Source organism: Mesocricetus auratus, unplaced genomic scaffold (assembly GCF_017639785.1).
Source record: "Mesocricetus auratus isolate SY011 unplaced genomic scaffold, BCM_Maur_2.0 Super-Scaffold_100007, whole genome shotgun sequence".
Taxonomy (NCBI): domain Eukaryota; kingdom Metazoa; phylum Chordata; class Mammalia; order Rodentia; family Cricetidae; genus Mesocricetus; species Mesocricetus auratus.
The window spans coordinates 96,671,773-96,696,129 of record NW_024429191.1 but is presented as its reverse complement, the minus strand read 5'-3'; the positions used below and the strand labels follow the sequence as shown (position 1 = coordinate 96,696,129).

Sequence of the window (24,357 nt, the reverse complement as noted above, 5' to 3'; positions counted from 1 at the left end):
AGAGGGGGTGCTGGACCTGGGTGCCACTGTGTCTCCAAGGGTCTCACAGGCAGTAGTTGGCCAGGTCACAGGGACAGAATGATCTCAAACTAAGGAATGTCAGGAAAACAAAGCCCTCAGCACCCTGTCCTAACACTGAGTACTTACTGGTCGTGAGGGCTGCAAAGCAGCTCATGTCTTTTACCTGGTCAGGGCCTTTGTCAAACATCTTTCGCGTTCGAGGGAACTGGTGGGAGTGAGGGGTGTACTGTGCCCCTGTGGGGCCTGCAGTGCCCGGGCGGCTGGAAGGCAGGTCACGGCTGACAGTCTGCTTGGCCACGTCATTGGTCAGGCTGCAGCTGCTGCTGCTAGACGCTGGCGGAGAACCTCTGCAGTTGGACGAGAGCAGACGGCATGCTGTACCGCAGGATCCCAACGCAGATGAGATGCCAGGCCCTCTCCCCAGGAATGTCCAACTGCCTTGCCTGCCTGCCTGCCACTAGCTGGAGCTAAGTAGGACTGTCCTTCTGGATGCTCCCTGGCAGGTGTTGAGAAGCACCCTTCACCAGACACGAGTGAACTGAGCAGTGAACAGTCACACTGTTCCTGAGCAGAAACTGGTGTGACAGTGTAGAGCCAACCCCACATCGCTCACCTACATAGAGAACCCAGGTCCTCGGAAAAAATTCCAAAGGGCACATAATCAGGCATCATTCAGAGTTTCCTGTCATGCTGTGTACAAATGAAGTGTGGCTGGCATAGGGAAAAAGTTTAGAAAGGAATGTGTGTATATGTGTGAAAAAGTTTAGAAAGGGACGCGAGTGAGTGTATGTGTGTGCGTGCGTGTGTTTAGGGAGAGAAGAGGGAGAGCGGTGGAGAAGTGCCAAGAGAAGGGAAGGGAGGGGAACAAGGACCTGGCCTCGATGCCACATCTGGACCCCGCCCGAGTAGGGAGGAGTTAGCAAGCCACTCACCCCACTTGGTGGATGTGTACGCCCTTGTTGGTTGGGCTGGCTGGGGCCGACTGAGTGAGAGAGGACGTGTCCAGGGTGCGCTGGGGCCGGGCGTTCACCGTGGCCTACAAGAGCAGAGGAGGAAGGACATGGTGGTCAGACGCTAACTTCTATCTGAAGCTATAAGGTTTCAGATTCCTGTGAGAGCTGTGGCTGGGTCTGTGTAGCTTCAAAACGCAGAAAGATTTTTTTGTTGGTGTCTGTGGAGGAAAGCTGTGACACTCCTAAAGTTGACACCTAGGACAAAGTGCTGCTCTGAGGCTCAGGCTGGGGAGGGATCCCTGCAGGAAGCTTTAGGAGCTGGAGTGTGAGCTGCCCAAGGCTCCTCCCCTACACCAAGGCCACCTGGGGCCAGTCCTTGGCACTGTCCCATCTCATCTCAGAGCCATGAGGTGACCAAAGCAGGTGTGCCGAGGGTCAGGACGTGCCATTGTCCAGACAGTCCAGAACTGTGGCTGCTGGGCTGTGGCAAACAATGTCCTGCCTTCCTCAAAGGGGTCCGTGAAAACCAAAGGTTCCACTTTCCTCAGGAGAAACCAGTCCTGATGACTTCATGTAACTGTCTTAAAACCCCCATCACAGGGGCTTGGGTGGTCACCCTGGACTTAGAATTGAGGGCATCAGTTCCCAACCTTCCTGATGCTGCAACCCTTTAATACAGTGCCTTTTATTGTGGTTACCCGCAGTCATAAAATTATTTCATTGCTACTTCATAACTGCAATTTTGCTACTTTTATGAATCATAATGTAAATATTTTTGGAAATAGAGGTCATGACCCACAGGCTGAAAGCCACTGGTCTAGAAGTATGTTGGAAGTCAGAGCCTTACAGAATCTTGGCCGTGAATGTCCCCACCACGCCTCACAGGTCTGGGCCTAGCACTCCTGAACAAGGGTTACCTGGAGAGGGCAGGGTACTTTGGAAGTGCTCACCTAAATGCTGGAGCAGCAATGGGAAGCTGGGTGATGAGTAGAGAGAGTTTTACTCTGCCCTCAGGCTGGGCTCAAGCTTACCATTCTCCTGCTCCCACCCCTGAGAGGCTAGGTTGCAGCATGTTTAGCAGAACAATTTCTTATTTTTATTTGAGCTATTTTTTTGTACCTTAGGGTGGATTTGAACTCACTATCCAGCTGAAGATGACTTCAAACTTCTGGCCCTCCATTTCCCTAGTGTTGGGATCACAGCCCTGCACAACCACTCCTAGCTCCATGCGGCTCTGGAGACGGACCTATGGATTTGGGTGCGCCACTGACAGCCACACCCTCAGCCCAGTGGGACTTTCAGGGCATCTGAACATGTCCCTCTGAGACCCAGTCTGTATCTCCTAGGGCTCTATGACACTTCAGCGTCCTGTGGAAGGTGAGGCTCCTGCATGCAGAGGCTGTGTCACTGCTTAGGTGAGTTTACACGTCTTTGTCTTTACTGTTCTCCCGACTCCACTATCTGAGCAGCCACGCCTGGAGTTCTCCTCCATCCTTGGTACAGGAGACGGCGGAGAAAAAGAGCCACAGATGGCTCCCGAGGCCATGACCCTCTTCCATGACCCTCTTTCTACCTTTGTGTGGGCTGAGAGTTCCCAGAAGCACGGACGTGAAGTCAGGCTGTCCCTGTCAAGCAGCGTGGGCTCTTTCAGACATAGTTATAGCTAGTAGCAACTTCTATATTTGAATGTAGAATTCTAGGAGGCATTCCACAGTAATAATGCCATTTTGACTCTGATGAGCAAAAATTTGGCTTCAGAATTAAATAATGCAAAATAAGTTCATTTTTTATAAAGTGAAATACGATCTCTTTAGTTTCTAGAGAAGGCATCTTTTAAAATTAAAATTAAAATAATGTTTATGTTCCTGAATTCTTCAGTAGTGATTATTTTACCCCCCCCCACATCCTCTCCAGGGAAGCCCACACTGGTCTCTGTGATCCTGGCTGTGGTGTGCCTCCAGATGATGGCATGCGCACACTGGGATCTGTCACTGAGGTCAAATGCCCCTTCCCTCCTGAGAGTGCTAGGCTGTCTTGTAGGGGCTGCAGCTTGCTAATATGGTAGATAGCAGGCAGGAGGATGCTACTTTAGGGTACAGAGTATGGGCACACTCCCAGCAGGTCAAAACCTGTTTTGAGCACTAGAAGCCCTTAAAAGATACTGTTGGTTTTTTTTCCTTCTTTTTTTTTTTTTTTAAATTTAAATTAGGAACAAGCTTTGCTTCATATGTCAATCCCAGCTTCTTTTCCCTTCCCTCCTCTCCCGCCCCTTCCAACTCTCCCAACCCCCCACCCAAGCCCCCCACTTTGCTCTCTAGGGAAAGTGAGACCCTCCATGGGAGATCTCCAGTGTCTGTCATTTTATCCAGGGCAGGGCCTAGGCCCTCCCCCATGTGTTCAGGCTGAGACAGCATCCCTCCATGTGGAATGGGCTCCCAAAGTCCATTTGTATGCCAGGGATAAATACTGATCTACTACCAGAGACCCCATAGACTGCCAAGGCCTCCTCACTGACACCCAAATTTAGGGGATCTGTATAAGTCTTATGCTGGCCTCTCAGCCATCAGTCTGGGGTCCATGAGCTCCCTTTGTTCAGGTCAGCTGTTTTTGTGGGTTTCACCAGCCCGGTCTTGACCCCTTTGCTCATCACTCCTCCCTCTCTGCAAATGGAGTTAAGTTCACTGTTTAGCTGTGGGTGTCTGTCTCTGCTTCCATCAGTCACTGGATGAAGGCTCTAGGATGGCATATAAGGTAGCCCCTCCACTATTGCTTAGTTTGCCAGTCGGTGTTATCCTTGTAGATCTCTGGAAATCTCAATAGTGCCAGATATCTCCTCAAACCTATAATGACTCCCTCTATTATGGTATCTCTCATCCTGTTCTCCTCTGTTCTTCCCCTGACTCAGTCTTCCTGCTCCCCCATGTAAAAGACACTGTTTAACAGCAAGGTTGTGTCTGCAACACTGAACTTACAGTAGTGAAATTCAGTATCGGGCACCAGGATTATAGTGTTAAATAATTCAAGCACAGTACCTGTAAGGGCAAACACATCAACGTTCTGAAAGATAAGTGCAGATAGCTGAGTCCTGACTTGCCATGCCCAATACACTCCAGGCTCAACCTGATAGAGGCATCCTCAGTGCGAGTCTCAAGCTGTGCAGCTTGCAAGTGTGGCCATGGTCAGGAGGCTATTTTGCATCTCCAAGAGCAAAGAATAAACCACCAGATACCTTTGTGTAAGAGAACTGCGATGAAGAAATGGAACTGCCTATAAACTTTGAACATAAACCAGAGACTTAATGTACACATGAAGTTTTGGGCTGACCTGGAACTCACTTTGTAGACCAGGCTGGCCTTAAACTCAGAGATCTGCTTTCCTCTGCCTTTTGAGTGTTGGAATCAAAAGTGTGCACCACCGGCCGGGCGTTGGTGGCGCACGCCTTTAATCCCAGCACTCGGGAGGCAGAGGCGGGCGGATCTCTGTGAGTTCGAGGCCAGCCTGGTCTACAAGAGCTAGTTCCAGGACAGCCTCCAAAGCCACAGAGAAACCCTGTCTCGAAAAACCAAAAAAGTGTGCACCACCACTGCCCAGCTTAGAGATAATTGTTTAAAGATCTAAGCTGGAGGGACCCACACTGTAGAAAGGGAGAACCAATTCCCTGTCCTCTGATCTCCCTAAGTGCTGTGGCATGGAGACATGGACACGCGCCCCCCCAACAACATAAGGATCCACCTTAAACTACTGGGTGTCCAGGGCAGTGGTGAGTGACAGGAACGAGCTTCCCTGAGAAGCAGCAGTAGGGAAGCCCCTCCTCTAGCCATTCTCCACCTTTCTTCCTTCCCTTCTTGTTTCCTGTTTTCCTCTTACTTGGCTACCTTTGGCCTCAAACCATAGTGTATAACAAATACATACTGTAATAATTGTCTAATTTTCTATCAAACACTAATTTTATTTATTTAAAACAATTTTTTTCTTGGTTTTTCGAGACAGGGTTTCTCTGTGTAGCCTTGCAGACCAGGCTGGTCTCAAACTCACAGAGATCCACCTGCCTCTGTCTCCCTGGTGCTGGGATTAAAGGTGTGCGCCCCCACTGCCTGACCAAAACAACGATTTATTTAAACGATATTTAATTTTCATTGAACAATAAAACCTGCACTTTTCCATTAGGCCAGTGGCTGACACTGGCAGACAGGGTGGACTGTCCATTGAGGGCGGGCATCTCTGCAGTGGGCCACACGTAAGGAAGGAAGGGAGCTGGGCTGGGAAGCTCATGGTGGAGCCAGGTTAAGAAATGAGTGGGGATGAGTCTCCCTTGGAGGAGCCAAGTCAGCCTGGATGGAACAAGCCTGGCTGCCCCAGGCTGGGGACGCTCAACACTGACATTAAGCTGGAATTCCTGAGCAGGAGAACCGTATAATTTACCGAATCTAAAACCCAGAATGCACTCTGGTATTCACAGTGCTGCTTCAACAGAGCTGAAACAGCAGCAGCTGCATCGAGCGAGACAATTTCAATGGGCTAAGAAGGCAGAACTAGACGCACAGGACACATCTCTAGTCAGAGAGCAGGCACCAGTGAGCAGGCCATCAGCTGCATGTGTGGCTGCTTCAAGAGCCCTGCTCAGCCTTTAGACAGCACCAGGGCAGGACTAAACTGGGAATAAACAATGACTGGAATGATAAAGCCACAGGTCCTGGTCCCTTTCCACCTAGCAAGTGACACCCGAGGACAACTCCCCAGTATGGTGGGGTCAGTTAAGGGTTGAACACCAGGCAGGGTGATATTTTCTCTATGGTCCTTGCAACTTTTTTGCATGCTTAAAATTTTATGAAAAAGTTCTAAAAATTTTTATTCATAATGACTTGTAGTTTGCTCCAGTTATGAGAGCTGAACATCTAACTTCAACAATTAGACTGGGGAAAGGTTAGGTCATATCTCCATAGTTATTAAAAAGGAATGGGAGGAAGCCAAATCCCCAAAGATGATTATGCTTGTCCATCTGAACAATGAGAACAAGAGAATCCAAAACAGAGGATATCACTACAGGGAGGTCATGGAAAACAGAGAGTAAACCACTACAGACCATACAGACAGGGAGGTCATGGAAAACAGAGAGTAAACCACTACAGACCATACAGACAGGGAGGTCATGGAGAACAGAGAGTAAACCACTACAGACCATACAGACAGGGAGGTCATGGAAAACAGAGAGGAAATCACTATAGACCATACAGACAGGGAGGTCATGGAAAACAGAGGAAATCACTACAGACCATACAGACAGGGAGGTCATGGAAAACAGAGGAAATCACTACAGACCATACAGACAGGGAGGTCATGGAGAACAACTGCAGCATTGACACCCAAGTTAAAATGAAAGTAAAGTTCAGGGCCTATGATGAAGCTCTAAATTCAAAATGCTTGTTTAAAGTCTGTTCTTCCTTTCTCTCCCTCTCTCAATCAGTCAGTCAGTCAGTCAATCAATCAAATTTTTGGTTTTTCAACACAGGATTTATCTGTAAAGCCCTGGCTGTCCCAGAACTCCCTCTGTAGACCAGGCTGGCCTTGAACTCAGAGATCTGCCTGCCTCCGGAAGGCTGAGATTAAAGGCGTGCACAACCACCGCTGGCTTCTATTTATTTTTTAAGCTACAATACAGGCTTGAATGTACCTGGAGATCCTTGTTTGAATATTCATGGCGGGAGCAGAAATGTGAGAGCTTCAGTGACAATCTCTCATGCACATACCTTGTAAGCAATGCTGTTGAGGACTTTCATGGCCAAATCAGAAACATCTGGATAGGGATCAGCAGCTAGATGCAGTAAGACTCTCCAAATTTGAGTGTAAACACTATTGAAAGAAACTCCTAGGAAAGAGAAACAGGAGATATCTAGTGGCAAGTAGCCAATGGTGCATAGACAGGCCTGTGAGCTGGCTTATTTTCTATATACCCCACGCTGTCAGAAGGGAGCATTAGAGCTGGGGTAACAGGAGCTTTCCCCATTTGCAGTTCTGTGTGATGACTAAGCAGGAAAGGGGACACTTCTGAGTTCAACTCCCAGAGCCCACATGGTGGAATGGAGAACTGACTCCCTCTACATGTATACCACGGTACACACGTGTACACACACACATGTACACACACACACACAAGTTAAAAAGGCTTCATTACAAAGGTTTCATCTTTTGTTGCTTTTCCCTTTTTTTTTTTTTTTTAAAAACAGGGTCTCACTATGTATCTTGGCTGGCCTGGGATTCACTATGTAGGTTAGCCTGGCTTTGAATTTACAGACAGCCACCGGCCTCTGTTTTCCATGTGATGGGATTAAAGGCAGGATACCACCACTGCCTGGCCGAGGTTGGGTCTTTCTAAAGGAAATGACTAAAAAGTCAGGGTTTGCACCTGGATAACTTTGTTGGATGGAGAATACTACCCAGTTCCCACGCTCATTTCCTCTCAGGCTCTAGATTCCTAGATGACACATGGCTTACAGTACAACTTAAACTCCACAGTTCAAACCAGTAGGCTAGATTTACAACTAAATCTAAGAATGTCAGGTCTGGTTTCCAGCTCTGTGGGATGGGGTTCCCAGGTATCCGCTGTGTCTCTGCCTTTTTTAGGGTGGCTCTGGGGGCACTCTCCAGACAGACCCCCCACTGATGACATTCAAGAAGAAGATATTGGGGCTGGAGAGATGGCTCAGAGGTTAAGAGCACTGGTTGCTCTTCCAGAGGTCCTGAGTTCAATTCCCAGCCACATGGTGGCTCACAGACATCTGTAATGAGATCTGGTGCCCTCTTCTGGCATGCAGGTGTACATGCAGATAGAACACTGTGTGCATAATAAATAAACCTATAAAAAAGAAGTCATGTGTTTTGCAAGAAGCTTCACCTGAGGGACAGGGATCTGACTGACTGCAAGTGCTCACAGAGAGACGACTCTAGCACTTTCAGGGTTCCTCCAGGGGAGTGACACATCGGAGGAAGCAGCTCCCTGCAAAGCTCGGTTGCCATGTGACACTGAGCTGGAAAGGGATCCTGATCCAGGAAGAGGATGGGAAGAAGGGACCCTGAGCACATCTGTCAACTTAATGATGGAACATGCAGACACAGCTGGAGCTCCTCGATTGAACCAGGTAGGTAGGGCACAGGTGGGGTCCCGGAGCCCCTGGCCTCATGTGCTGGGGTGACAGATGCAGACTCCCGTGAGGAGTTATCTAGAACCAGTTAACCCCACAGAAGACTGCCAGAAAGGAGGAATGGTGTGAGGACACTGAGGAAGGGACCCATTTGTAGATCTTACTGTTTAACCAACTTTAGGTTACTGGGTTGACTCTGTACCTTGACTTCCACATAGCATTGCTCAGGACACAACAGAGAACACAAACAACCTAAGTTTTACCACTGACTGATTGCTCTTAGTGGAAAGCAGAGCTGTGATCACAAATTGCCTCTTGATCCCATGCCTTGTCTTGGGTTGCCAGGAGTAACTTTTCTAGCTCCCTGCGAAACGGACTGCCCCACTCCAACATCTGCTATCTCCACAACACAGCCTGCCACTCACACAGGGCTCAGGGCCCGTGGGGACTGAGGTAAGGACAGCGGGTCCTGTCTCAGGCAGAGCAGGAGCTGGGTGTGCCCGACAGCTTGCCACTAGCTGAGCCCTGGAAGGGCCAAGGATCTATTTTGATGTCTAGACTAGAAGCAATAAAACGTGATGTTTTAGGATTGATTTTCAGGGTAATGGCCACAACTTTCCAAAAGTATACGATGAAGGGTGGTCTCTCAGAGCTCTGCAGCTGTCTGAACCTCAGCGCTTGCTGGTGAGAGGGACTCCACAGGGCACGCGGCTGCAGTACTGACTGGGGCAGAGTGAGGTCAGGTCCTTATGATCTGGGAGTGACCAAGATTTCTGACGGTCTTTAGAAACACAGGTCCAAGGCTAGAGTGGTGGTGATGGTGTGTGTGGTGTGTGCCCGTGCTCCTGTCGGTGTCCTGTATCTGTCCTTTCTTGTGCTCCCTTCCCTGATGCCAGTGACATCTTCCTGATGCACCCTCTGGGGTAGCTATGCTGACCCACTGCTCTGGCTTCCCCCTTCCCTGTGGCTGTAACTGAGCCTCACCATCTTTGTATGACCCATGAAGCTTTGGATTTAACCAAGGATTTTCTGGAAAGAAGAATTAAGTCCATTGGTTGCTGGATCTCCACTCACCTCCCTTGGCCACTTCATCCCACGGTGCTGGGCACCAGAGCAGGGCCTGTGAGCTAGGCGAGCGCTCCACTGAGCTTCCGCCTCAGCACTTCACTTTCTTTGTGCTTCCGGAAGAACAGGGGTGGCTGATGGCTGGCCGTCACTTTAGTGTTGACTGACCAGTGCTCACAGGGGACTGAGGGTCTTCAGGGGAAGAGACAGCTCGCTCTTGGCTGCTGTTTTTCCAGCGTAGGCTCCAGAGCTGCTGGCTCCCGCTGGAGCACACACAAGAGCAGGGCTCCGGCAGCACCGAGGGTGAGGGCAGCTACGTGTTTCTGCTGTTCCACTCAGTGTCAGCTCTACCTTGGATTGGTTACCATGGTGATGCTTTTTCAACATGATATAAAATGTCACTGCTCAGCAGAGTTGTAAAAACCCTGGTCTTGTCCTTTGAGGCTCCCAGTCTCTTTGAAGTGAGACCATACCCCTTCCTCTCAAGTCTCCACACAGAAATTCTCTTGGCACCAGGCTCTGATGAAGGTGCAGGTACCCATGGGCCATTAGCCCCCTCCTCAGCCTCTGTGCTGACCTACTCCCATGGGTAGGCATTAAGGACACAGGGAACCAGGAAGGCTAGGACAGGCAAGGCTGCTCACTGTATTCACTTCAGCAAGACAACCCGAGGGCCAGCAAGACTGCTCAGTCAGTACAAAGGGCTTCGGGCGTAAGCCTGAGTAGCTGAGTTCAAGCCCAGAATCCATGGAAAAGTGGAAGGAAAGATGCCCTCCGACCTCCACATGTGTGCCATGGCATGTAGATACCTACCAACACATATACACATTAATAATAATAATAATAATAATAATAATAATAATAATAATAATAATAATAATAGTAATTTTAAAGGAAAAAGTAGCTCTTCAGAAATTTGGTAGTAAAAATAGCAGCCATGTGTCTTGATGCAGCTGGGCCAGAGAAACAACAGACCCTTTGTCAAGAAGGGCAATCTCTGAGCTCTGAGGAAGGAATGCAGAAGAGCATCAGGTCTCACAGGGGTTAGAGTTAGCTTGGGGAGCACACTGTAGAGCTATCCAGCTGAGATCCTCATTGAGGAGAGGTGTGAGCAGCTCCAGGATGGACTTCAAGAACTTGCCATGGTTCACAGACAGGTGCACAGGACAGTGCTGAGATCAAAGGCACAGGCCTGGCATAGGGAAAGAGAGGCCCGAGAAAGGAAGGGGTGATCAGGGGATCCATGAGGTCATCAGGCCATGACTGACGTGAGTGGAGAACCGTGCTCCCTCTGCCCCAGGTCCTGTGGTGTCAGGAGGTCACCATAGGGAGCACTCTGATGAGGCAGAGCTGGGAAGGGAGCAGGAGAGGGAATCTGGAAGGGAGCTGCTTCTGTGAGAACAGGTGTAAATGTATGCTCTAGGTTGCCATGGTTTTGAAAACCTCTTTTGCAATATTCAGAGAAAGGGGCTAAAGAGATTGTTGTTCTTTGGTTGAAATGAAAGAAGAAATTGCCTTTAAACAGGCAAGTGTTGCCAGTAATGGGTTTCTGCAAGTTATGAATCTTAAACACTATGTAAGCTCTGAGGTCTCCACGCTGAAGGCTAGCAGGAAGGAAGGCCACTGTTTTTTTTTCCTCCCAAACTCTATTCACTTTGAAACTTTCCCCCTCAAATTTTGTATTTTCTTTTATGTGTATGGTTATCATGCCTGCATGTATATCTGTGTACCATGGATGTACCTGGTACCTGCAAAGGCCAGAAGAGGGTATTAGATCTCCTGGAACTGGAGACAGTTAAAAAACACTATGTGGGTGCTGGGAATCAAACCCAGGTCCTCTGCAAGGCAGCCAGTGCTCTTAACTGCTGAGGCATGTTTCTAGCTGCACCCCCAAGCAATGTTCCAAGAGTTGAATAACATACAGATAAAACTTGTTTTCTACACACACACACACACACACACACACACACACACACAAGCGCGCGCGCGCTACATAGATACCAGCTTCTGAGAGGGTAGGTAGGGAGGGTGAAGCAGACACATCTGGGTTCCGCTATAGGCGCTGTTCTGCACTATCTTCTGTGACCCCCCCAATAAAATATCATTCCTTAACCCTTCCATCTCCAGAATAAAAACTGAAGGCATAGCTGGCATTCATGTATCAGAGCAATAGGCAGGCTGAGCTGCCCCTGTGACAAGGCCGGGTTACACAGGGTCTCACCAAGATGAACCACCAGAAGTGTGGTTTGCTTAGGGCTTACAATTCAATTCCCTAGTCTGTTTTCTTGCTGTGCACAGGGCCACAGCAAGAAAACTCAGTAGCTAATTTTCATTTCCTCTGTGACATCAGGCAATTCCAAGGATTACCACTCATGGCAGAATACGAGAGAACTCTGGCCATCAAACCCCAATTTCTAGGCACTGAAGGGTCAAGCTGCTAGGCATGGTAAAGTTTCTGCAGGTGGGCACTGAGGGCCCTTCAGGGTGAGTGACCTCCCTCTGTTTACTGTGGGGTTCCCCTGGGCACTAGGGGCAGTGAACAGCGGCCTTGGCTTTGCCCACCAGAAACCTGGTGCCCTCCCGCTTCATCCTTTGTTTCGGTAAGCAGGATGTCTTAGCTGAGAGCCACCGCTCCACACTGCGAGGGTCTAGCATACGGGAAGGATACAAAGAAAGACAGATGGATTTGTCTGGCAGCCTTCCTGCCCGACAAAGCTAGCAAGCTCACATCTCCCTGGACCAGCATGTAAAATGCCACCCTATCGCAAAATGCTCTTCTCACATCTTCAAGCTCCGGTTAATTCTATTCTTTTGCATCCCATGGAGATGTCTGGCTCATGTATCTGACCAAATAAAGATGTGTGCTGTTTTGGGGTAGAGCAAACCCTTGGCATGGGAAGGATGAGGACGGGGACTCACCTATGAGGGAGTTGAGTGCTGAGTAGGAGCTCACACGCCGCATCTTGTCGATGGTCTCAAAGGACAGGATGTACTCCTCGTTCTCAGGGCTTCCCAAGGTGCTGCTGGCGCTACTGCTGGTGCTGAGGTTCCCAGGGGAGAAGGCCACCGAGCTGCCCGCTGGTCAGAATATGACAGGCAGGAGGTCAGGCCCTTACAGTGAATGGCCTGTCTGACTGAAATGTGAGCTTTCTTCGCATGACCACACTAATGGCCGTGTGTGCACCAACTGGTGGACCCTTCCCTGGAAGACATCCTGACTGAAGGAGGTCTACGGTGTGACCCTGACAGATCTGGGTGCTGAACCAGGTCTCTGCTATGTCTGGAAGGAAGATTCTGATTCAGGGACGGCTGGCCAGTTGTCATGCTGGCACATAGGACATGAGGGCCCACGTTATGCTGGGTAGGGTCAAAGGGTACAGTAGCATTTTAGAGAAATGTCTTGGAAAGAGCACACTGAACCTCTCCACCCCAGATAATGGTATCTGGCATCTTACATTCTTCCGTCAAGCTCAGATTCTGCAAGGATTTGTTCAGGTTCCTAGCTGTGGTGACTGCTCGGATGTTCCCATAGGAGCTCACTGAACGGAGTCTGGGGGTGCACGGGCTGTCTCGAACAGGGGTTAAGCTCCCCCCCTCTAGGAAAGATGGAGAAAGGAAAGAGTTAGCAATGGGTTTCAGATGGGGGCATGAAGCCATGGCAACAATGGGGACAGCTGGTGTTACTGGGACAAGAGTGAGTTTAGAAGGGCCTTCATGTCACTCATCTGAAGTGAGTGTGGGGTTCAGTAGACAAAGAGATTACTTGTAGGCCCGTGAATATTAGATTACAAGATAGCAAGGACCAGAAGGGCAATAGTAGCTCTGAGGCTATTCCAGGTATTTGGTGGCATAGGCAGTAACACAGTGATGCCCAGCAACCTGGCACCGGCAGGACCCCCAGCCTGCTGGCAACTGGCCCTCCTCCTTACTGGCTGTTTCTGCCCAGCAAACTCAGCTTCATCTCCTTCCCAACTGATGGAAAGGGGGACTGTTTTGCTACTGATCACGAGTCTCTGCTGTGGTCTGGAGGGAGGGGCCATCGTGGAAGATGGCTATATTCTCCAGCAAAAAAGGACAAATGTGAGACGAGGCGCTTCCTCACATGACTCACAGAAACATGAAGCCAACAGCAATGTGATTCAATTACTCATCACAGGAAGACAACTAATGTTCTTTTCAGCTTGTCCCACTGCAGAAGTTGCAATCCTTCAAGATGTCCCCAAATTCAAATTCCAAGAAAGGTAAGAAGGAAGGGGAAGAGACAGGGTCAGCGAGGCCCCGTTCCTGCACGTGCGTTCCTCTGAAGGCCTGCGACAACACGGCTGTCCAAAGCAGTATACAAAGGCGCGCTCAGACCCAGCTTCCCTGTGTGCTGCTGTACCTGTGGCTGCGGGAGAAGGCAAGGGGTAGTTCTTTTCCTCTTCCATGAACTGCAGGGCCACAGTGCAGAAATTGCTCTCATATTGGACTACGAGGTGACTCAGGGCCACCACCAACTCCTGTTGAGAGGGAGAAGGGACAATGGTTTATGGAGGCAGGAAATGCAGGCCCGCAAGCTAATGTCTAAGGTGATTCTAGGAAACAGGGGGTCAGAGCAAGGCTCACTCGGCATCACAACCCAGGAAAGGTGAGTCCACAGGAAGCCTGGGGCTGTGAAGGCAGTCGAAAGGTGTCCTCAGATGCCAGGCACACTTGCCTCAGTCTGTTCTCCCACTGCTAGGCAGGAATTATCAACCCACCCAAGGCTTTCTGAAGCCACCCGGTAGAGTCCACACCCCCGGAGCATTTTAAAATTAGGCCTGTGACCCTGGCCAGCCTTTCTGAAGCCATTCCAAGCCGGTGGGGACAGGAAGTCCCTTGGTGACTCAGTCCCCACCACAAGGCAGGGTCCAGCCCTGTGACATGCTCCAGGACTGCCAGCCACCCTCTGAAGCAGCTGTCATCCCAATCTGGCTTGTCTGCACGCTCAGACTGTGTAGATGGGCTGTCATCAACCTCTGCACCCAAAGCCCAGGAAAGGGAGTGCTTGCAAGCCAAGCTCAGGAATGGATAAACACATGCAGACAGGAATACTTCCTTTCCCATGCTCCCCACCTGGGAACACCGGCTAACTCCTGTGACACTCTCAGAGCCTGACACTGTACTATCTAGGAGACGGGACCATATGCACCATTGCAGACCAATGAGCACCATACAGTCCTCAATGAACTTTCTAGAATCAAGGGCTGAGCTCCTCGAAGGACTATCAAGGGAGCAGAAGCAGAAGCAGATACAGTGGGGCCCCAGGACACATCCCAGTGGGTGTGAGAACCACCCTTCTCCCGACACCAGGTCTCCTGATATCTCAGTCATCACCCTTTCCATTTGCAAACTATTTTTGAAAAGGAGAAAGCTTTCTACACATTGAAAATCATCTTAATAGACAATTAAAAACACTGGCCCTTTGCTTTTGTGAGCTGTGTCCACTTGGGAGAACTGAAGGGGAAGGACTGGGGAAGGAAGGTGGAAGGAGAAGGCCCAGGAATGCTGTTGACCAGAAGGATGGGAAAGCAACGGAACCAATGACAAGAGACCACAAAACTCCAACACACTCCTTTTTTTTTAAAACAACAAAACAAAACAAAACAAAAAAACCCCACAGGGTCTCACTATGTGTAGTCTTGGCTGGCCTGGAACTCACTATGTAGCCTACTCTGGCCTCAAATGAGATCTGAGTGCCTATGCTCCCCATGTGCTGGGATTAGGGGGGTGTGCCATGGTGCCTGAAGACTCACTAAGAAGATGGAGCATGGGGGTGACAGCTTCAGAAGGGCCCAGAGATGAGTGCACCCAACATTTGCTGGTAAAGCAGTGTTCAGATCGGGTTACTTTCAAGTTAGCCTTGCGTTTCTATCTACTCTCTAGAAATGTAACCCAAAACCATGCCCGACCTCCCATGGGTCTATCACCAAGGGAACCAACACCGGCTGCTCTTCCAGAGGACCCAGGCTCAATTCCTAGCACCCACATGACAGTTCACAGCTGTCTGTAACTCCAGCTCCAGGGATCCCAACACCCTCACACAGACACACATGCAGGCAAAATGCCAATGCATATACAATAAGAAGAAAAAAACTCATTACTGTCCATCTCACATATGTCTCTGCTCTATGAGCAACTTCCAGAATCACCAGGTTCAGCAGGAAACCAGAGCATTTCCCTTGTTGACTGGGGGTAGGGATGCAGGGCATCTTTTTATGGAGCAGAGAAGTAAGACTGCTGTAGAGAAGAAGGACAAAGGGGCAGACCTGTCACTGCTCTCTAGGGACCTAGTGCTGTGTGCCTGTGCCCAGGTAGACAGAAGGCCAGCAGCCCTGGGCAGCCCTGTGCCCTCACGCGAACAGACACGGGCAGCCAAGGCACACCCAGAAGAGAAGAGCTGGCACACAGACTTTCAGATCAAGTAGCGCACACGGGAAGCGAGGCCCTCTGGGCTGGCTCTGTTTGTAGGCCCCTGCTTCAGCTACGGAGCTGGCACCCACATACCTTCCGGACCATGGGGCTCCCATCATTGATGAGCTGTGCCAACATCATGGCCACGTTGTGGTCGATGGTGGTTGAGTGGTCAGTTCTCTCAGCAGAGTTTCCCACAAAGGTGCCAAGGGCAAACACAGCTGCACATCGGACCTGCAGGCAGGAGACAGGCAGGTGGAGACACACCCACGGCTGGAGTGTCTGTCATCTGCATTTCTGCTGAGCCTGTCTGCAAGCTAATTCAATTCAGCTCACATAAGCTCAGCTCAATTCAATTTCACAAACACTTACTTACTGCACGATGCTCCAGGCTCAGAGCTACACTGGTATTGACAAGCAGACAGTGTGTGTGGGTAGCCCAGGAGCCAAAGGCAGAGGCAGCATAGTCCCAGCTCAGGGATGACCAGGCTGTGGAGGAGGGAACAGTTCCTTCTGGGGTCTGCAGACTGCCTTGTACAGTGAGTGAGTGGACTTTTGATTACAAAGTTGAAGCAGAAAAGGGTACTCTGGAGAAGACTGGCCCAGAGCTGATCTGGGGGAAGGTAGGCTGGGCTGAGCCACGGAAGGGAGGCTGTGGCAATTGGAGAAGATGTGGACTAACTGGAAACCAGAAAGGGTAAAGTTCCCACAGTACAGAGACAGTGTGGGAAACAACATGGGGCTGGCTATGGTACCCAGGGACCTCAGCTCAGCTCAGCCCCCAAGTGACCTTGGGGAAAGCTGGCCCTGGAGAGCCAGTGTCCTCCTCTCTATGATGGGCAACATGAAACATCCTACACAGGGCTGGAGGAGACCAGCTCAACATCGTGCAGCAACCCTAGACGCCCCAGGAGAGAAATGCGGCTGTGGAACCGTCAGTGGTGAGAAAACAGGGAGTGAGCATGGTCAGAAGCCTGCCACAGGCCACTGTGCAGACAACACACACCTGTGCTCTCAACGAGAGGCCAGGTCAAAAACACAGGCCATGGGAGGCAGCATGCTACAGGCTTCAGCAACCCAGCGAAAAGAAGCAGAGGCTCAGGCTCTGTGATCAGCAGGAAGCAAGCCGGAGGGACACCCCCAGCCCCGAAGAGCCCGCCTCGCTGCCCTCTCTGCATCTTTTTAGCTAGAAACCAAGGTCCTCACAAGTCCTCGCTGTCTTCAGGGCCCCACAGTTCCAAGCAATACTTCTGATGCCACAGCAGGCTGCTGTGGGGGTGTCTTCTCCTTCAGCAGAGTGAGGCCCCTTGCAAGGTCCACACTCTATTTGTGTTGCTGGTCTAGTCACATCAGAGATATGAATGGGCACAGCCTACGCATCAAAGAGTCTCAGGTTACCCTGTGGGATGGCCCACGGCCACTGTGGTCTCCCTGATGTGTGACGAAAGTGAGTAGGCCGCCATGACCTCACAGCTGCACGCTGGAAGGCTCATGGTGCAGACCCCTGTCTGGTTTCCCACCCGCTGAATGTGAAGCCTTGCTCAGACTGATAAAACCTGGGTGTGCCCCAGCCTGTTCTGAAGGCAGCAGACACAATGGGCTTAACCCGCTCTCCTGAGCTGGGGACATCCTAAACAGGGCTCCTCTCATGCTTTGGGGCTGCACTAGCTCTTCCCATCTCAGATGCAGCTTCCCATGCTGAGGGGCGCAGTACCATTTTTACTGTTTGTGTGTGAGTCTACAGGTGACCCAGCTGACTCCAGGCTGGGAACAGCTGTGCTCCCCTGACTGCCTCTTGACTGTCCCAGACACTGGTGACCGGGGTCTGGGGAGGCTCAGAACAACTTGTGGCTACCTCTGTAAGCTCCATGGCCTGCCTGCCTCTGCTGGCCTTGACCCTCCTCATCCTAACTTTTCTGCTCCTCACTTTCTCCAAATCATATTCTCTGAGTGGTATTTTTTTGGCCTGTTGTCTTTAACCCTTTTGAGAACTTGGAAAATTAGTAAATACACTTCCTCGAGCGCCCTTTCAGAAAGCTTGAACATGGGCAGTGGGATGAGTGGCCGGGAGCAACATTGGCACCTGGCTGCCAGGTTCAAACCCCAGCCTCGGGTGTAGAGTCATCTGCTGGTGCCAGGGCTTACAGGCTCTAAGCTGACTCACCAGGCAAGGAGGTAGGCGGGTGTTTCCTGGGGCTAGAGAGTCCCACCTCTCCCTCCAGGTTGCCAGAACACACTGGACACTGGAAATGGCCTCAGGCTTCAGGGAAAAGGCAATGCCCAACACCTTCTCTAGCCTGCACCAAACCACAAAGCCTTCGGCCCTGACTGGTGTGTTTGTCTGTGTCTCTCTGTCTGTCTGTCGAGTGATAACCTGGCCCTGGTCCACAGGATGAACAGTACAGAATGGGTGAAGTTTGTTTCTTAGACCTAGCTGACGCTGTACCAGCTTGTAGCTACCCCGTTGCATACAGCACTGGTTTAGCATGAGTGAAAAGTCAAATGTGTGACTTTGTGGCAAGGTTCCAATAGCCTATCTTGTGATCTGTGCATGGCCCTGCAGACTCTGGGTGCAGTTATGTTTGAGTATGGGCAAGCTTCTGCACTCTGGTCCTACACGACTTCTTTACAAACAGAACCCTAGCGGAACCTACCATACTCTCACCCAACTAGGAAGCTACTTTCCCAAGGACAGCTCACCTCAGGGATGGGGTCAGACAGGAGGCTGTAGAGCTTCTCGTGGGCGCTGTCTCTCACCCCACACCATCTCGCAGAGTCGAAATTCTGCCAGATCCTTCCCAGGCAAATGGCCACCCACTGGCGCAGCAAGGGGTGTGGGTCACTGAGCTGTTCCAGGCAGATGGCAATCAGGTTCCCCTGTAGGCAGGCTTCCTGGACACAGGAGACAGATAAGTGGTCCTCTGCCCTTGTACCCAGGGCCAGGGCAGCTCGACTAGGCTGACAACTGCCTTGCTCAACCACAGTATACTACACTGTCCTGCCTATGCAGATGTGCCCTGCAAAGGTGAGCTAAGGAAGGGCGGGCTCTCTGGGGAGAGCACCCCAACCCCGCCTACTGCTAGGATCTGAGGGCGGGCTCTCTGGGGAGAGCACTGATAGGACCTGAAGGCTCCCTCTGCAGATGTGGCATCCGCTGCACCCCTGTCCTAGAGTACATTTGAGACAAGTCACTTTTCTGCGTTCCTGGGGCTTCAGTGGCCAGAGAGGCCATGATACACACTTACTTGCCCTGTAGTGTAGCTGTTGACGATTACAGCAAGAATGAAGGCTGTCATGGTCCTATGTTCGGCCTGAAAAACAAAACACACCATGACTGTGCACCTTCACAGCAGACTTCCCGTCTCAAAGTACTGTGCACCTTCTGTCTTCAGCCCTCGCCTGATGTGATGAGAGCAGTGGGCAGTGGTCTTTGGGCTGAGGCATTCCTAAAGGTCTGCACGCATAGACTGCCTTCTCCTTTGGATGCTAAAGCCACGGAACACGCCCAGGTTGTTCCGCTGTCTTCTCTCAAGGCAGATAAAGTGGTTGGTGGTACTAAAGGCCCAACATCATGCTTTCCTCTGTGCCGTCCCCAGGTAGCCTGTGCCCTGGAGTCAAGCACACTGGTATAAATTGAATGCAGCACTCTTTTTGTTTGTTTTTTTTTTTTTTTGAGACAGGGTTTCTGGTGTTCTGGAACTCAATTTGTAGACCAGGCTGGCCTTGAACTCACAGAGACGTGCCTGCCTCTGCTTCTTGATTAAAGTATGCCACCAGGCCTGGCTGAATGTAGCAGTCTTTGCTTCAGTTCTGGTCTTCTACTGAACAGATGAATTTTCATTTGAATTTCCCTTTCTGAAAACCAACAGCCCATTACGACTTCTTCAAGTGTCTCACCTACCCACATGCACACTGAGAGTCTTCCCCTGTGATCCTCTGGGATAGCTCCAAGTTCTTCACCCCAACATCCCTTCTTACCTCTATCCCTTCCAATTATTAATTATCTATCTTTACATCATCGGCATCTTGGTGATTGTCCTTGCATTTTGCTGCTTTCCTATGGCACTGTCCACGGAGTTCATTGTCACTATCTTCCAGGTGTTAGAGGTGCCAAGCTATCATTCTTTGTCATAAAATGCCTGCACTTCTTCCTTCTGTATAGCAGTATAACTCAGCAGGGAGCTCTATCTGGCAATTGCCCGAGGGCCACACGCCATTCTTTGCCCATCATTGCTATGAGCCATCACCGCAGCTGCTATCCGCCCTTCCTGGGTTCTGGTTGCTTTGGGGATTTCCTTTATGCTTCTGGTACTTGCTACTTTGATTGTGCTGTGTCTGTGTGAATTTATTTTTACTTAATTGTTCCAGGGCTCACTGTGCATTTCTCTCTTCAGTTCTCCAAGTTCCAGCCACGTTTAGACGCTGTACTCCCTGCCTCCCCTGCAGTGTTCTGGAACGATGTCAACAACAGTGGCCACCCTCACCCATACCCCCATTTCATGACTTTGTTTTCTCCTCAGGCGGTGCCTTCACCGATTCTCTTCCTGGCTGTGTCTGCCCTATGAGTCATCACCTCTGCTGTTTTCTTGGGAAGGGGGGCTTCCTCTTCTTCCACTGTGCTCCCCCAAGGTCTGTCTGCTTCTTTAAAGATAGGTAAAAATAGACTTTGCTTTCTCGCAGGAGCAGAAAGCTGTTTCTGAAAACTACTGTATATCCTATTCAGCTGCCCAATTTTTTAAACAATTTACTATAATAAAAGGTCTGTGTGAAATTCAAACTTTCAAACAATCTCTCCCTTCTTCAGAAAAGCATGTCAGCACCTTGTCCTGGTAAGGGACCTACAGGGCACCCGAGGCACCAGACTGTAGACACACAAGTCTGTCCAGAGCGCAGGTTCTAGGTGATGGAGATGCCTCTGCTGACCATGGAAGACCAGATTCTCACTTGAGGCAGGAGGAAACGGTGTGGGCACTGAGCTGCCGTTCATGTGTAGGGCACCTCTCTACCTGGCCCTCAGAGACAAATGGCAACACCTAGTGTGTGAGCAGAGAGAGACAACCCCATGCTGTCGAGGGAGAAGCGAGGCTCAGTCCTTACTGGCATGTATGGGTCTGCCAAGACGGAAAGGAAGTACTTGTGACCGTTGTCCTTCACGAGGTCAGCCTGGCACGACTGGAAGGGAAAAGGAGACAGAAGAAAGGCCGTGAGTTCGGGGACCCGTGGATGTGCCATGGCTTCTTGTGAAGCAGGGCACGCAAACATGCCGAGATACTTCTTATGAAGCAGGGGCACGCAAACATGCCGGGAATACTTCACTGTCATGCATCTTCCCTTGCAAGTCCAGTTTTCACTGGGAAAGGGCTCTGGTTGCTGCCCTTGGGGGAAAGGCTGGATTGCCACATTCTCAGAAGAAAAGCAAACCACCGCTCTAAGAAGCAGCTCCAGTGGCCGGTCTAGGGACTGTGATCTCTGCCCATGCCCGCCCTCCCTTCTGTACTCAGACCAGACTCCTTCCTCTTAGGCTTCCCACTTCTGTCCAGGTTCGTCAGCCTGGCAGAAATGAGATATTCTGGCATTTATTTCTTTATTTTTATGTATCTGAGTATTTTGCTTGCACGATTGATTTTATGTATGTATGAATGTGCGGCACATGTAGTGGAGACACCTACTTGGTGTTTGCTGAGATCCTTTCCCTCGGCGCCCCCCCTCCCCCACAGGGCTTCTCTGTGTAACAGTCCTGGCTGTCCTGGAGCCCACAGAGCGCTGCCTGCAGTGTGCACCGCCACCGCCCAGCTGTGGGTTCCCTTCCCTAGACACCCCTCCCCTCCTCTCAGACATTCCCTTCCTCTCAGCTCCCCTCCTCTTGCCTTCCACACGAGGATACTCAACAGTGCTCTTGCTTCTGTAGCGCTGGTGCCTGCTGAAGCTTTTGGGGATTTAGTCTGGATTCACGCCACACAACATTTTAATGGGAGTCTCCTAGAGACCCCCATTCCTAAGCAAAGAGAGCACCCCAAGTACTCGAGGACTAAGTGCTAAAGAAGTCGCCAAACATGCAGCCCTTTCTAACTCAGCTGGTCCCTTCCAGTGAACACAACTCCATCTGTGTGGTCATCATGTGCTGCACACCGGAGGCCCCACCCATGCAGAACGGTTCTGTTCTAGTCAGTCAAGCCCCGCTGAGGAAAGACAACACAGTGGACAGCTTTGATATACAATGACATGTGATGGCAACACCTGGGAAGTCACAGGGAGCAGGGGGAGGAGGGCATGCTTTCTGGAGGACAATAAAGCAGAATTAAGAAGGAGAAAGGGAGTGAGAAATTTAGGGAGGAAGAGGCAGGTGACCAGGTGCTAGGAGGCACTGAAGAGCCAGCAGAAGCTGACCAGGAGGGGATAGCACAGTCAGCTGTCAGCAACACTGCTAATATTGATAACCTAACAGAATTATACAGGACACAAACATCTGCTCAGGTCTTCAAGGAGTCTATAATTGGCCAGTTGAGGCAGGAAGACACTCCCCTAATGTATGTGGCGCCATTCCATGGGCTGGGGTCCTGGGTTACATAAAAAGGAAGCAAGGTGAGCTGTGACATTCACCCTGCTCTGCTCCAAGACAGCTGCCTCGGCCTCAAGCTCCGGCTGCCGAGACTACCTAACCACGACAGGCAGTGCCTTTGATCCTGGGCCCAGATGAATCCTTCCTCCTCTAAGTCATCTCTGTCTTACGGACGGACACGGAAGGGCGGGGCCCCCACAGTTGGGCGTTGCACTGGAGATGGGACAGGCAGGAGCACTCGGGAAGACAAGCACAGGGGCCTGGAGCAGGGCCAGAGCTGAGGTCACGAGCGCACAGGTGGCCAAGGGCCCCCCAAGGTGAGCAAGCAGGGGAGCCAGAGGCCTTGTTGTCCACGGCATGGGACCTGGTCTCCATGGGAACTGTGAAGGGCATGGCCTCACTCTGATGCTGGTCCTACTTCCCACCAGACTGGTTGACTGGAGGAATTATTTGAAAGTTCTGGGTGTTCATGGTAACGTGATCCCACCTCGGGCATTCATGAGTTGAGGATGATGTGTGGGAAATGCCGGAGGAAGGAAGGGTAGACGGGACGGCTTACGGCCGGGTGCTCCATCCCTTCCGCGCTTGAATGATGCAAGACAAAATAGCGCCAAGAGCCACGTGACCCATGAATGAAGGGTACTGTCATCTGCAGAGAGGGAAGTACCTCCTTCTCATTAGCTCCAGAAAGCTCTGCTGTAGGCGCAAGAAACTCAGGGTGAGAGTGCGGGATGTCACACTCTGCTTTAGGACTCTCCTAACTTCCCAGAGTAGCCCTGGTCCTGAGCCCTTCTTACACGGGCTCTGTGGGCGCTCGGTAAGAACACTCTGCACCACCCCTCCCTTTGTCAGGGGTCCAGGGGAATTAATTCCTCTTGGTGGTGTGGTGATGGTGGTGGGTGAGTTCGTCAGGTGGACACTGGCTTGGCTCTGCAAGGTGCAATTAGACAAGATGGAGGCGGTCGGCTTTGCCCCAGCTTCTGCTCATCAAGTCACACACACTTCACAGACTTCCCGACTTTGACCGAGGCGACTACCAAACAAGCTAGAAGCCTTGACTGCTATCCTTATAAAGACCTGGCTGGCCCTCAGGGCAGGAGCCCGCCCATGCATGCACGCATGCAACAGCAGCAGCAGCAGCAGCGCAGTTCAGGGAGCAAAGACACCTTTCTTTGTTTTCAAATCAGAGCTCTGACAAGTCAAATCAAAGCCCACACGTTTACAGGAAACTCCTTAAGCACAGCTCATCTGAGAGTATTAAACTGTCATTAATTCATATCCTACTAATTCTGACTGCGAGCTTCCAAGTCAGGAGATCTGAAAGGATCACTTTAATAAGCCTTCAAAAGAGGAGTCTGGCGATTATGAGGCATATATTAAAAGATTTCTGTTTTGATAAGCTTGTCACGCCACTGCAGAGCGGCAGTAATGGCTGCTCTTCACACGTCTGCTTCCATCACCAGCATGCACAGGTGTCTTGTGCGTGTTGGCTTCCACTGCATGGAGGGTGCCCCTCCCCCAGCAGCTCCACCTGCTAAGGGCGAGGTGCAATTCCCTTAACCTGCTTTCTCTTCATGAGTCCTAGGCCAGCAGCCTCACTGAGCTGGAAAGAAAGCAAGGCCACACCTAGCAGGGCAGGAAAGCCAGTGACAGCTCACCCTCTGAGGAGGGTGTCGGGCTCTCATCGTGCTGCACTCTGGAAGCCAAGACTGCTCACATTAGAACAGTGAGGACACATTAAGGCTAGAGTAAGAACGGGGAAAGCAGGAAAATGAGCTTTTCTTGGCGGACCGCCTCTGACACCGTGGAGCTCACTCCAACCCCTGTACATCCATGTCTCAAGGCTTCAGGAAACAGAGCAAAGGAAGGTGGGGAGAGAGCAGCTACAGCTGCAGTTTACAAAGAGCACTGCTAAGGGAGCAAGTCCCAGATCAGCTGTGCCAGCGAGTTTCTCTTCTCCAGAATGTTCTGCTAAAGGATACCCTGGGGTAGAGAGTCCTGAGTTGGCTCTTCTTACTTCAGAAGACCACAGAGTAGAGCAAGAGAACTTAAATAACATTGCCATGTCTGACAGGAAGTGTGGGACAGCACAGAGCGACCCATGAGAGAGTCCGTCTGTGAAGCCCAGCCCTGTGCCGTCCAGTGTGAGCACAGGGAACGCTAGGGTGAATGCAGTTTCTTCCTGGTC

At 50.8% G+C, this 24,357-nt stretch overlaps 1 protein-coding gene across 1 annotated transcript in view; it reads right to left on the bottom strand.

The window, feature by feature from the left end:
• The window catches only part of Rptor (regulatory associated protein of MTOR complex 1), a 231,918-nt gene that overhangs the window by 21,022 nt on the left and 186,539 nt on the right, over nt 1–24,357 (bottom strand). The window contains exons 14-23 of the mRNA XM_040750158.1: nt 20,708–20,782; nt 18,856–18,921; nt 18,311–18,502; nt 15,704–15,844; nt 13,560–13,677; nt 12,634–12,774; nt 12,098–12,256; nt 6,722–6,840; nt 954–1,057; nt 185–368 (exon numbers count right to left, since the gene is read on the bottom strand). Coding sequence (XP_040606092.1) covers nt 185–368; nt 954–1,057; nt 6,722–6,840; nt 12,098–12,256; nt 12,634–12,774; nt 13,560–13,677; nt 15,704–15,844; nt 18,311–18,502; nt 18,856–18,921; nt 20,708–20,782 — 1,299 coding nt within the window. The remainder of the gene's footprint in view (nt 1–184; nt 369–953; nt 1,058–6,721; nt 6,841–12,097; nt 12,257–12,633; nt 12,775–13,559; nt 13,678–15,703; nt 15,845–18,310; nt 18,503–18,855; nt 18,922–20,707; nt 20,783–24,357) is intronic.